This window comes from Rhinopithecus roxellana, chromosome 15 (genome assembly GCF_007565055.1).
Source record: "Rhinopithecus roxellana isolate Shanxi Qingling chromosome 15, ASM756505v1, whole genome shotgun sequence".
Classification (NCBI taxonomy): domain Eukaryota; kingdom Metazoa; phylum Chordata; class Mammalia; order Primates; family Cercopithecidae; genus Rhinopithecus; species Rhinopithecus roxellana.
This window is the reverse complement of record NC_044563.1, coordinates 18,730,163-18,744,527: the sequence shown is the minus strand read 5'-3', so window position 1 is coordinate 18,744,527 and position 14,365 is coordinate 18,730,163. Positions and strand designations below refer to the sequence as shown.

General features: G+C 41.2%; 1 protein-coding gene and 1 pseudogene across 2 annotated transcripts in view; one reads left to right on the top strand and one right to left on the bottom strand.

Moving 5' to 3' along the window:
• FNBP4 (formin binding protein 4) overlaps positions 1-12,893 on the top strand; it is a 53,120-nt gene extending 40,227 nt beyond the window's left edge. For both annotated transcript variants that reach the window (XM_010371139.2, XM_010371140.2), the window contains exons 13-17: positions 5,466-5,776; positions 6,072-6,216; positions 6,946-7,286; positions 9,026-9,183; positions 11,899-12,893. In XM_010371139.2, coding sequence (XP_010369441.1) covers positions 5,466-5,776; positions 6,072-6,216; positions 6,946-7,286; positions 9,026-9,183; positions 11,899-11,989 — 1,046 coding nt within the window. In that variant the 3' untranslated portion in view covers positions 11,990-12,893. The remainder of the gene's footprint in view (positions 1-5,465; positions 5,777-6,071; positions 6,217-6,945; positions 7,287-9,025; positions 9,184-11,898) is intronic.
• LOC115893801 lies at positions 2,628-2,719 on the bottom strand (annotated as a pseudogene).
• Positions 12,894-14,365: the final 1,472 nt, after the last annotated feature.

The window sequence follows — 14,365 nt, the reverse complement described above, 5'->3', positions numbered from 1 at the left end:
CTAATAATATATTGGTTCTTTTCGTTTGATTTTTAGTAGTTAATGAACTGAAGAGTCTTGATCGTGGTTCTGGATAGGTGACTCCACTCCTGACCACTGTCAATGTCCCTTCTGTGTTCCACAGTTGAAAATGCCACTGTTACCAATTCTGAATGTTCTGTGAACACTTGAGATTAGTATTAAGCTGTTTTCTCCTTTTATGACACACATAGTTGATACTGTCTGGTAAAATGAGGCTCTTGAGCCATTCCTATTTAATTAAAACAGAACTAGTTGTAGTGTAGGAAAAAGCCACTGGTGAAACAGATTATATTCTTAAGCCTCTCTTTGTTGAGAACCCCTAGAATTGCAGGATGAACTTGATCTAAGTAAAATCCAAATCTTACACTAAGGTCTGTGAGATTTAAGAGCAGTAATCAACAGTTCTAAGCCTAATAAAGAGAGCTCTTAATCAACTCAGTGGTGGTTAAAACCAGCTGTCTTTTAAAGAAGAGAAAAAACAAAACAGCAATATCCCTGTCTCTTCAGAAAATTGTTTTAAAAGTTAGCCAGGCATAGTTAGTGGCCCACGCCTATAGTGTCAGCTATTTGGGAGGCTGAGGTGGGAAGATTGCTCGAGCCCAGGATTTAGAGGCTGTAGTGAGCCGTAATTGAACCACCGCACTCCAGCGTGAGCGACAGAGAGCAAGACCCTGTCTCAAAAATAAAGTCAGGGAAGGAGTGCAAAATTACACTGTGAGAATCCAAGGAAGTTTCAACGTTCTGTTTATTTTTCTAAGTCATTTTTAATCCTTATTTATTGTTTCAGTGTTTGAATTTAACATTATGATTTTAAAGATGGAGTGGGTTCTAAAGATGAGTTGGGTTCAAGATATCCAACGTATCTATTATATTGGGCTTATGTCACTTAGGTGAAGTTTAGCTGCTTTTTCTTTTTAATCTCTATGGAACAATTTGTATAATTTCTTGCTTTAAATTGCTAAACTGAGCTCTTCATTCAAAATACTAAACAATAATTTCTCTTTGGGGGAAAATTAAGGAAGGCTTTCTATACATAGAAATAAAGATGCCTAGGCCGGGTGCAGTGGCTCATGACTGTAATCCCAGTACTTTGGGAGGCTCAGGCAGGTGGATCACCTGAGGTCAGGAGTTCAAGACCAGCCTGGGCAACATGGTGAAACCCTGTGTCTACTAAAAGTACAAAAATTAGCTGGGCATGGTGGCAGGCGCCTGTAATCCCAGCTACTCAGGAGGTTGAGGCATGAGAATCGCTTGAACCTGTGAGGCGAAGGTTGCAGTGAGCCAAGATCACGCCATTGCACTCCAGCCTGGGTGACAGAGCACAACTCTTATCTAAAAAGAAAAAAAACGCCTAGAGAAACAAGGTTCTTAGGTGCAGTGACTCATGCCTGTAATTCCAGCACTTTGGGAGTTTGAGGCAGGAGGATCACTTGAGCTCAGGAATTCAAAACCACCCTGGGCAACATGGCAAGACCCTATCTTTGCAAAATATTAGCCTAGCTTGGTGGCACGAGTATGTGGTCCTAGCTACTTGGAAGGCTGAGGTGGGAAGGATCACTTGAGCCTGGTAGGTTGAAGCTGCAGTGAGCTATATTCACACCATTGCACTCTAGCTTGGACAACAAAGTGAGATCCTGTCTCAAAAAGAAAAAGGAAAAATGGGAGCTTTAAAAAATTAATTTTGGCCAGGCACAGTGGCTCACGGCTGTAATCCCAGCACTTTGGGAGGCCAATGTGCACGGATCACTTGAGGTCAGGAGTTTGAGACCAGCCAACATGGTAACCCCTATCTCTACTAAAAATACAAAAATTAGCCAGGTGTGGTGGCAGGTGCCTGTAATCCCAGCTACTCAGGAGGCTGATGCAGGAGAATCACTTGAACCCAGGAGGCAGAGATTACAGTGAACTGAGATTGCACCACTGCACTCCATCCCGGGCAACAGAGTGAGACTCTGTCTTTAAAAGAAAAAAAAATTAAGAATTTGTATGCTCATAACATATTCAGTTTTAAGCTTGTAGCTTTTAAATCTTTTAGCATGTAATAGAAGCTGCTTAGGCCGAGCATGGTGGCTCATGCTTGTAATCCCAGCATTTTGGGAGGCTGAGGCAGGAGGATCACCTGAGGTCGGGAGTTCAAGACCAGCCTGACCAACATGTAGAAACCCCGTCTCTACTAAAAATACAAAATCAGCCGGGTGTGGTGGCATGCCTGTAATCCTAGCTACTCGGGAGGCTGAGGCAGGAGAATTGCTTGAACCCAGGCAGTGGAGGTTGTGGTGGGCCAATATCATACCATTGCACTCCAACCTGGGCAACAAGAGTAAGAGTCCGTCTCAAAAAAAAAAACAAAAAAAGCTGTGTATACCATTTTAATCTCTGCTTGGGCTTCAGACTTAAATATTCTCTTAAACAGCAAAAATACCAACTAGGTTAAATTTAAAAGCAAGGAGAAGCATCATTGTAATACGACTTCCGTGTGTATTCAGACTAGAATTTTCTGATGATCTTCCTAAGGTAAAGGAGATAATTGTCATTACTATGACACAGCTTTTATGTTTTGAATAAACTTAGTTTAGAGATTCAAGTATTTTTATTATTTATTTTCATGTGAGACGGGTAATGTGCAGATCTCATAACAAAGTTTGAGGGAGACACATTATACATGAGAATTTGAAATGGTTATGAAATACAAAAGCAGAGGCCGGGTGCGGTGGCTCACATCTGTAATCCCAGAACTTTGGGAGGCCAAGGCACACGGATCACTTGAGGTCAGGAGTTTGAGACCAGCCTGGCCAACATGGCGAAACTCCCTCTCTTACTGAAAATATAAAAATTAGTCGAGTGTGGTGGTATGGGCCTGTAATCTCAGCTACTCGGGAGGCTGAGGCAGGAGAATCGCTTGAACCTGGGAGGTGGAGGTTGCGGTGAGCCAAGATTGCGCCACTGCACTCCGGCGTGGGCCACAGAGTGAGACTGTCATTAAAAAAAAAAAAAAAAATGAAAAAAAGCATCGGATTCATATTCTAAAAATGCTCCTTGTTTGTGGCTAAATTTATCAAGTCTAGTTTAATCTCATTTACACAGAGTTTAGTTAATTCTAATTAGCTTTGTTGGAGGTCATAAACCACATTATTAACCTTGAACTGACTCTGTGTTTCCTTGAGTTCCTCTGCATAGCAGTATGCCACCATCAAACATGTTGGTATTGCATTATGCTTCTAGATATCCACCAATATTTGAAAATCTCACTGGTCCGAGTGCAGTGGTGTTTGCAACTAATTGATCACAACGTTACAGACTTTGTTTCTTCTCCATTCCCACTGCTTCATTTGACTAGCCTTTAAAAAAAAAGAAAAAAAAATAGAGAAAATCTTAACGTATATTTACCTACTATATGTTGTGATTAGTTTAATAGAAGGAAGTTTAATCCTTAATAATTAAGTTAATCCTCAATGTTTGTTAACTTAGTTCTGATGTAGTCCTTGTATACTATTATATAAGGTAGACTGCTTGGCCATACTTTGTCTAAAAGTCAATGCATAAATTAATAATTAAATATGGCCAAATACAAAAGTTTAATGAGTCATTTGAGGTCATTTAGCCAGAAAAGTGCCTTAATGTTCCTGATGAATGTTTTTCAATGTCCTTTTCCAAAAGTAGCAGTAAGCAGCAGTCTTAAAATAATTAAGGAGACGTGGGAATGATGTTGTTAAAGTCTTTTACACAATGTATTGTCTGTCTGTTCCGTAAAAAGTAAAACTACTCTATTTGTGACCAGCTTGGGCAACACAGTGAGACTGTCTCTAAAAAAAAAATTTAAAATTAGCCAGGTGTGATGATGCACACCTGTAGTCCTAGCAACTCGGGAGGCTGAGGTAGGAAGATCGCTTAAGCAAAGCGGTTGAGGTTAGAATGAGCTATGATCGTACCACCTACACTCCAGCCTGGGCAACAGAGCAAGACCCAAATGGTTGCTTTGTTTGTTTTACCTTGTTGAGTGCCAGTGTGTATTTTGAGCAAAGCAGTGTAAATTACCTTCTTGCCCTAGAGTCTTTCATAATTGAGCCTTATTTAATCTACCACTTTTGACCATGAAATTTAACAGGTGACTTCTTCTGGGTATCTACTCCAGGTGAAGTGAGATTTTTTTTTGACTGAGATGTCTAAAGCTCTTGGATTCCTGGTATTTCACCAGGACATCTTAGTAAAACAGGAAGTATCAGATGAGGAATCAGACTTGAGTTCTAGCTCTGGTCTGGCCACTAACATTGATATGATCTTGGGCAAGTTAGTTCCTGCCTGGGTTTCATTACCTTTAACTGAGGAGGTTGAAACAGATGATTTCTCATGTCTCTTCTACTCCTAAATTCTATGATTTTAGGGAGAAAATCCCCTTCAACATTCCTGGGATATATATCTAATAGTCCCATATATTGTGAAACTTCCCTATTGACGATAAAGAGGGCTGGGGAAGGCTACAAGTAAGTATATCCTATTTTCTCTAATCTTTAAAGGTTTTCCCAGCAGAGAAAAGACAGTAATCAATGATGGCTTTTACAAAGTTTGAGGAAAGCTGATCCTGCAACTTTTCAGCTGCAATTTCGTAATTTAGACTTCAGCAACAGCAATTTCAAAACCTCTGCAGTTTTAAAAAGTCTGAGTTATATACTTTGAAGATTTATCTTCCTAAATTTCTCTTTTATCATCATAAAAGTAAAAATTGCCGTCCCTAACTTGTGTCTCTGTGATTTCACAAATGAATGTAATATATGCAAAGGTGTGAAGGAATGATATAGTTGACAGTAGCACCTTGCAAATGGATTTTTAAAATTCAGTAACCCAAATTAAACACAATGGGTAGAGTTTTCCTGAGTATTTTGAATGAATATTCTGGGTTGTCTTCACTCACTTTGTCTAGCTCACTAAAAAATAAAGTATGTGGAATAATTATTGCAGGTGCACATTATTCACTCACTCCTTCCCTTTTGAAATAGACTCCAGACTATTACTTTTATTTGTGTATGTTGAAGCTTTTGAGTGTTTGAAATAAAAAACTTCAAACTACAGATTCAGATGACTGCATTTCTCGTTGAGTTGATGTTGTATTCTTCTTCTACTCATCCATAAATATAGACCCAAAGGACAAGTATAACACAGATGGGGAAGGTGCTATGAAGTTCATAAATTTATCTTTCCATGGAAGTCATTTTTGAACTGAGTTGTTGAATATTTTAGCAACGTCAGTATAGACTAGATGCCTGTGGGCCAAATTTTTTTCAAGGAAGGAGCCACTCCCTGCTGTTTGACACCAGATTCTTTACTGTTTTGTACACTGTGCTAGGTTCCTATAAATGTTTGTCTTACTGACCAGTTGAACATTTCTATGAATATAAGCCAGGGAGTTTTTGTCTTGCTTTTTCCCTGACTCTTACCTGTTTTCATAGGTTCTCTTTGCAAAGAATCCTTTTCTGGTCAAGTTTCTTCTTCATCACTCATGCCACTTACTCCATTCTGGACCCTCCTTCAGTCAAATGTTCCTGTGCTTCAACCTCCATTACCCTTGGAAATGCCACCACCCCCACCTCCACCTCCAGAATCACCTCCACCCCCTCCTCCACCACCTCCTCCTGTGGAAGATGGTGAGATCCAGGAGGTAGAGATGGAGGATGAGGGAAGTGAGGAGCCCCCTGCCCCAGGAACAGAGGAGGATACCCCTTTGAAACCTTCAGCACAAACCACAGTTGTAACTAGCCAGGTAAGTAATGCCCTTTGGCATTCTGAATGATTTTGAGGACTGCAGCATGATTGACACCGTGTTTTATTTTAGAAGCATATGTTTAAAGGCCGGGCACAGTGGCTCACGCCTATAATCCTAGCACTTTGGGAGGTCAAGGCAGGAGGATTGCTTAAGCCCAGGAGGCTGCAATGAGTCATGATCTCACCTCTGCAGCTCGTGCAACAGAATGAGAGCCTGTCTCAGAAAAGGAGGTGGGAGCAGGCTATGCTTAACCATGACCTTCAGCCACTGATTACAAATGTTTGTGTTTCAGAGTTCAGTTGATTCCACCATCTCTAGTTCTTCTTCCACTAAAGGAATAAAGAGGAAAGCTACAGAAATTAGTACTGCAGTGGTTCAGAGGTCAGCTACCATTGGCAGTTCTCCAGTTCTGTATAGCCAGTCAGCTATAGCTACAGGTAATTGTGATTAGAGCGTGGTTTTTCCTCAATGTACTGTTTCTTTTCTTTTCAGCATTAGATGCCATAAAAACTAAAGAAATGTTAAAGACTCCTGATTGCAAAGACTGTCAGTATGCATTTATTTTACTTACTTAAAACAAAACAAAAACAAAAAAAAACCTCACAGTTTTTAACAGTTTAGCTGGCCGTGCACAGTGGCTCACACCTATAATCCCAGCACTTCAGGGGGCTGAGGCAGGTGGATTGCTTGAGCTCAGGAGTTGGAGACCAGCCTGGGCAACATGGCAAAAGCCTGTCTACAAAAAAGACAAAAATTAGCCAGGCGTGATAGTCCGCACCTGTAGTCCCAGCTACTCAGGAGACTGAGATGGGAGGATCACTTGAGCCCTGGAGGTTGAGGCTGCAGTGAGCTGTGGTCAGACTGCTGTACTTCATCCAGTCTGGGCGACAGAGCAAAACTCTGTCCCAAAAACACAAAAAACGTTCAGCACATATCCTTTCAGATTGTCTTTTGTATATTTATGTACATTGGTGATTTTGATGTTTAGGTAGTTTAATGCCAAGGTATTCAAAATTAATATATTTTGCTACTAGCAAATATGGCTATGTTTTTTAGAAAAAAATATACTGGAATTATTTTCTATGTGATCTAATCCCCACTTTTCATTGCATCTGTTCTTGTCATGATGTCCTTTTTATAGTATAATTTTATGTTTTCTGTGTTAGGTCACCAGGCAGCAGGGATTGGAAACCAGGCAACAGGAATTGGACATCAGACAATACCAGTTAGCCATCCAGCAGCAGGAATGGGTCATCAGGCCAGAGGAATGAGCCTGCAGTCAAATTACCTTGGACTAGCGGCAGCACCTGCAATTATGAGTTATGCAGAATGTTCCGTCCCAATTGGAGTGACTGCTCCTTCATTGCAGCCAGTTCAGGCCCGAGGTGCTGTGCCTACCACTGCCATTATAGAACCACCACCACCTCCTCCTCCTCCTCCTCCACCACCACCACCAGCTCCCAAAATGCCACCACCTGAAAAGACAAAAAAAGGAAAGAAAGACAAGGTATAATAAATCGCCCTTTTTAAAAATTTATTTTTAAAAATTCTATTGAGGTTATATTCACATAACATAAAATTAACCATTTTCAGACTGGCACCGTAGCTCACACCTGTAATCCCAGCACTTTGGGAGGCCAAGGCGGGCAGATCACTTGAGGTCAGGAGTTCAAGACCAGCCTGCCCAACATGGTGAAACCCCATCTTTACTAAAAATACAAAAGTTAGCCGGGCCTGGTGGCGGATGCCTGTAATGCCAGCTACTCGGGAGGCTGAGGCAGGAGAATTGCTTGAACCCAGGAGGCAGAGGTTGCGGTGAGCCAGGTCACGGCACTGCACTCCAGCCTGGGTGACAGAGCAAGACTCCGTCTCAAAAAAAAAAAAAGAAAGAAAAGAAAAGAAAAGAAATTGAAATGTCCATCTTATTTTCTCAATGAGGGGACCTTATTCAAAAAATCTGTTTGTCTCAAGTGCTGGGAGGAGAATCAGCTTGGGCCCCCATACCCAGTCCTCACATGAGTACAGTACTCAGTCACGTCAACTCCTACTTGTTGAGCCAGCATCACCCAGACAGGTCTTCAAACATACAACTGCTTCTCTTAAAAAGCATAGGGATAAACTATTAAAGAGGCTGAGGCGGGAGAGTCACTTGAACCTGGGAGACTGAGGTTGCAGTGAGCTGACATCGCACCACTGCATTCCAGCTTGGGCGACAAGAGTGAAACTGTCTTTTTAAAAAAAAAAAAAAAGATAAAAATTGGTCTTATCAATGTCTAATATATTTGTCAGATACTCTCCCTAGGGGCTTGGGATTTAGCAGTAAATCAAACAGACCAAAAAAAAAAAAACAACACTCTGCTTTTGTAGAACCTTTGTTCTGGCAGGGGGTGGCTTGGGAGTAGATAAGGGAAAAATGCATCTATGATAAATTTTTTTTTTTCCTTTTTTTTGAGTCGGAGACACCTGCCATCACCCCCAGCTAATATGGCAATTTGTTTTGTTGGTCTTTCCAGCTTTATTTTTTACCTTTTTTTTTTTTAATCATTTGGTAGGAACGCTGCATCTATTTAAAATTTGAAAACGGGAACACTGTAATTCTGAGGAGACAAGATAAAGGCAGTATTTTGAATTGCATAGGGTAGGGAGGTTAAAGGAAATTTATATGACCTGATTTTATAAAATACCACATTTACAAAGAGACAGAGTCTCAAAAGCGGGGGAAAAATGCATGTTTATTTTTTATTTTTTTATTTTTTTTGAGACGGAGTCCCGCTCTGTCGCCCAGGCTGGAGTGCAGTGACCGGATCTCAGCTCACTGCAAACTCCGCTTCCCAGGTTTACGCCATTCTCCTGCCTCAGCCTCCCCAGTAGCTGGGACTACAGGCACCCGCCACCTCGCCCGGCTAGTTTTTTGTATTTTTAGTAGAGACAGGGTTTCGCCCGTGTTAGCCAGGATGGTCTTGATCTCCTGACCTCGTGATCCGCCCTTCTCGGCCTCCCAAAGTGCTGGGATTACAGGCTTGAGCCACCACCCCGGCCCAGCTTTATAGATTTTTAACCAAGCCTTTTCATTTATAGTTTGTAAGAAATTTATGGCAAGAACTTGGAATGGTATTTACTTTCTTTTTTTTTTTTAAAGTGTGCATATTCTTTAGAAGTGGGAAAAGGATCCTGACCTCCATTGTAGAAGACTCTTATCCTTATTTTATGTTTTATATTCCTTTTGACCTTTAACCTTCGTTACAGGCAAAGAAGAGTAAAACCAAAATGCCATCTTTGGTAAAAAAGTGGCAGAGTATCCAGCGTGAGTTAGATGAAGAGGACAATTCTAGTTCCAGTGAAGAGGATCGAGAATCAACTGCACAGAAGCGAATTGAAGAGTGGAAACAGCAGCAGCTGGTTAGGTAAAAGAAAAGGGAACACGGCCGCGCGCGGTGGCTTAAGCCTGTAAGCCCAGCACTTTGGGAGGCCGAGACGGGCGGATCACGAGGTCAGGAGATCAAGACCATCCTGGCTAACACGGTGAAACCCCGTCTCTACTAAAAAAATACAAAAAAAAAAAACTAGCCGGGCGAGGTGGCGGGCACCTGTAGTCCCAGCTACTCGGGAGGCTGAGGCAGGAGAATGGCGTAAACCCGGGAGGCGGAGCTTGCAGTGAGCTGAGATCCGGCCACTGCACCCCAGCCTGGGCCACAGAGCGAGACTCCGTCTCCAAAAAAAAAAAAAAAGAAAAGAGAACACAGATGAGATGGGGTTTTGGACTAGGTTGAGACCTACTATGAGATGGAGTAGGTTGTGGTTTTTATAGATGCATTAGAATAGACATATTCTTAAAATCACAGCTTGTAAATTTATCTAAATGTTTCTTATTTATAAACATGTTTAATGCCTTATAGAAATTATGGTCTAGCCTTTTTTCAAAATCAGAAACAACAGAGTTGTCATATTTTGTCCAGTTGATTGTTGATCTTAGGCAAAGACCTGTCTCAACTCTGTATATCATTTACTATCTAGATCCAGTGGAACCTTTTATACACACACACACACACACACACACACACAACATATAAACTTATTTTACAAATAATTTATAGAATTAGACCCTTTTATACACACACATATTAACTGATTTTACAAATAATTTACAGTATTAGAATAAAGTTTTTCCCCTATCCCTATTTCAGTCAAGCAAGGTAGAATACAGAGCTGCCTTCTGAATTGCACTTATTCTAGAATAGAAGTTAATGAGTGAGCACACCACACTAGGAACTAAATGAACCTCTTTTAGGTAAGAAAATCCTTCACTACCTTGCTTGACTGGAATAAAAGGATAGCGAGAACTGGCTTCAAGTAATCGCGCCTCAGCCTCCCAGAGTGTTGGGATTATAAGTGTGAGCCACCACACTCAGGTTAGAAATGTTTTTTATGATGAAAGCACGTTGGGCCGGGCGCGGTGGCTCATGCCTGTAATCCCAGCAGTTTGGGAGGCCAACGCGGGCAAATCACAAGATCAGGAATTCGAGAATAGCCTGGCCAACGTGGTAAAACCCCATCTCTACTAAAAATACAAAAATTAACTGGACCTGGTGGCGAACGCCTGTAATCATTGAGGCAGAAGAATTGTTTGAACCCGCGAGGCGGAGGTTGCAGTGAGCCAAGACTGCGCTTTTGCACTCCAGCCTGGACAACACAGCAAGACTTCATCTCAAAAAAAAAAAAAAAAAAAAAAAAACACATGTTGGCTGGGCACTGTGGCTCACACATATAGTCCTAGATGCTTGGGAGGCTGAGGCAGGAAGATGGCTTTCTCAAAAATTCTAGAAATTTTAAAGACTTAAGACACAGCAAGTACAATTTTTTTAATTCATATTTTCCTTGTTTTAAAGGTATACATTCTGAAATGGGCAGCATTCTTTGACTGCAACTCACTGTTCATCAGTTGTCAGTGTATAAACTAGAACATAGCTGTCTAATACTGATGCCAGATTTCAAATTCATCTCTGATAGGTTCTAGCTTATTTTTTATTAAAGGCTCTAATGCATCCATTCTGTTAACTGCAAGATACAATTTGAATTTTAATCCTTACAAATAAAACTACTTGAAAGAGAAACTCAAAAATATTAGATCCGACTGGGCACAGTGGCTCACGCCTGTAATCCCAGCACTTTGGGAGGCCGAGGCGGGTGGATCATGAGGTCAGGAGTTCGAGACCAGCCTGGCCAACATAGTGAAACCCTGTCTTTACTAAAAATACAAAAATTAGCTGGACATGGTGGTGGGCGCCTGTAGTACCAGCTACTCAGGAGGCTGAGGCAGGAGAATCGCTTGGACCTAGGAGGCGGAGGTGCAGTGAGCCAAGATCATGCCACCGCACTCCAGTCTGGGCAACAGAGCGAGACTCCGTCTCAAAAAAAAAAAAAAAAGTTAGATCCAAGGGTCCCTGTTGGTAGATTTATCATAACTCCTATGGGCTAAGAAAAACTTTAATAGAATGTGTTTTATTTCTTCATTGTGCCTTTAATGGTTACTGGAGGTATATTTATATAAAATAAATAAGGTCAGGCATGGTGGCTCACACCTGTAATCCCAGCACTTTGGGGGGCCAAGGCAGGCAAATCACCTGAGGTTGGGAGTTCGAGACCAGCTTCACCAACATGGAGAAACCCTGTCTCTACTAAAAAAAAATTTAAAAAAAAAAAAAACAACCAGGCGTGGTTGCGCATGCCTATAATCCCAGCTACTCTGAGGATCCCAGCTACTTTAAGGGGAGGCTGAGGCAGGAGTCGTTTGAACCTGGGAGGCGGAGGTTGCGGTGAGCTGATATCACACCATTGCACTCCAGCCTGGGCAACGAGCAAAATTCCGTCTCAATCAATCAATAATAAAGAAATAAATATGCACTTAGATATATACATAAAACCGGGAGAGTGTTTGGTTGACCTATCAGAATGAAGAAGTTTGATGAAGAATATACTGATATTTGGCTGAGAAACAAAAGATTTTCATAAACATAGATGTGATAAGGTTTTTAATTTCAGTTAGATTTTTATTTGCTAGGAAATGAATACTTCTGTTAATTTTTCTTTCCACTGAAATAATCTGTATATTGTTTTCACAGTGGCATGGCAGAGAGAAATGCTAATTTTGAAGCCCTTCCTGAGGATTGGAGAGCGAGACTAAAGAGAAGGAAAATGACTCCAAACACATAGTTTTTAAGTTTTTAAAACTTTTTTTGTATTATTACTTGTTTTGTGTTCAGTTCAAAGTCTTAACCAGTTTTATTGTCAAATAAACTATAAATGTTGTGGGGGAGATGTTATAAATTTTCTGGGCAAGAGTGTATGCATACAAAGTTTTCACTTTTATGAAATGTAATTTTTTTGTTTTGCTAAGGGATGAGGTGATTGGAATTGCTTTGACCATGCTGCCTTTATTCTCAAACTGGCAAACTTAGCATGTTAGGTATATTAACCTCATCAATCTTGAAGAACATGTGGTTCATGAGTATAACACCTCTGTAGAGGACTCCCTGACAAAAGTGAAGAATTAACTTCTCCTCCAGAACAAGTGCAATTCAGAAGGCAGCTCTGCATTCTACCTTGCTTGACTGGAATTGTCTGAATCTTTTTCTGACCTCTTTTCTCTAGTCGGCCACCCCTGAAGTGCTGAGGTCTAAGTGGTTTACCTCATGCTGATAGATGGCCACACTCTTTAGAGTAGTTCTCATAAATTCTAGAACTGGTAGCTCAGTCGTTTCACACACTAGGTGGCATACAAGCAGCAGCAGGTGTTCATATCCTTGATTTTGAGAATTTCCCCTCAAGTATGTGGCAGTAAATGCAAAGAGACAGTCTGTGTATTAATGTCTCCATTGTCTTAACCCTGTTCCAAAACAAAATTCACCTCCTTTCTTTATGTGAATGTATTCTCCATAAAATTCCAGTATTTAAAAAGCAGTTTACTGTTCTGTACTTTCTTGTGTCACAATCAGGTAAAAGTCACTTTAAACTGAGGAAACAGCAAATTGTGTTTTAAAGCTCTTTGTATTTCTCCAGTTTCTGACCTTGTAAATTTGTATATATGCACTAATAAAGCTTTTTTTTATAATTCTGATGGGTTATCCTTTTGCTCATCAACACCTGTTATTCCGATTATGTAACCAAGACTTGTTTTTTTTTTTCTAAGCATATACAATGCAAGGTGCAAACATTTAAGAACAGCTTTCAAGAAAAAGAGCAGATCTTGAATGGGGAGTGGTGGGGCCAGTTTAGACAAACAGGCTTCTAGTCCCAGATGGTGCTATGTGATCAAAGTTTTGAGGTCTAATATTATCTATAATATCTAGATTGGTTAATAGCCATATTAGATAATGTTTGACCTACTTAATTCCTGGCAATGATGTAATATGGTTAACATTTAGAAAAAAGTTGCTTTATAGCTTTTTTCCCCATTGATAAAAGTATCAGATACAGTTATATTCATATATAGTTAACCAAAGACACGTGTTTGAATTTTTTTGTAGTATATTTATTTTTTTGTTCTTGTTTTTTTTTTTTTTTTTTTTTTTTTTTTTTGAGACAGAATTTCGCTCTTGTTGCCCACGCTGGAGTGCAATGGCGCGATCTAGGCTCACTGCAACCTCCACCTCCCGGATTCAAGTCCAGCTAATTTTGTACTTTTAGTAGAGACGGGGTTTCTCCATGTTGGTCAGGCTGGTCTCAAACTGCGGACCTCAGGTGATCCGCCTGCTTCGGCCTCCCGAAGTTCTGGGATTACAGGCGTGAGCCACCGTGCCCTGCCTGGAGTATATTTCTATGAATATAATTAATTTTTTAAACCTAATCAAAATGTGTGATTTGAATTTGCTAGCTTCGTTTATTTTTTTTTTTTTTTTGAGACGGAGTCTCGCTCTGTCGCCCAGGCTGGAATGCGGTGGCCAGATCTCAGCTCACTGCAAGCTCCGCCTCCCGGGTTTACGCCATTCTCCTGCCTCCCGAGTAGCTGGGACTACAGGCGCCCGCCACCTCGCCCGGCTAGTTTTTTTTTTTTTTTTTTTTTTTGTATTTTTTAGTAGAGACGGGGTTTCACCGTGTTAGCCAGGATGGTCTCGATCTCCTGACCTCGTGATCTGCCCGTCTCGGCCTCCCAAAGTGCTGGGATTACAGGCTTGAGCCACCACGCCCGGCCATGCTAGCTTCGTTTCTTAAGATTTTCAGTGTAGGCCGGGCGCGGTGGCTCAAGCCTGTAATCCCAGCACTTTGGGAGGCCGAGACGGGTGGATCACGAGGTCAGGAGATCGAGACCATCCTGGCTAATACGGTGAAACCCCGTCTCTACTAAAAAAAAAAAAAAATACAAAAAACCAGCCGGGCGACGAGGCGGGCGCCTGTAGTCCTAGCTACTCGGGAGGCTGAGACAGGAGAATGGCGTCAACCCGGGAGGCGGAGCTTGCAGTGAGCTGAGAGCCGGCCACTGCACTCCAGCCTGGGAGGCAGAGCAAGACTCCGTCTCAAAAAAAAAAAAAAAAAAAAAAACATTTTCAGTGTAGAAGGTAATTTTTCCATTCTAGCTATGGAGTGGACACA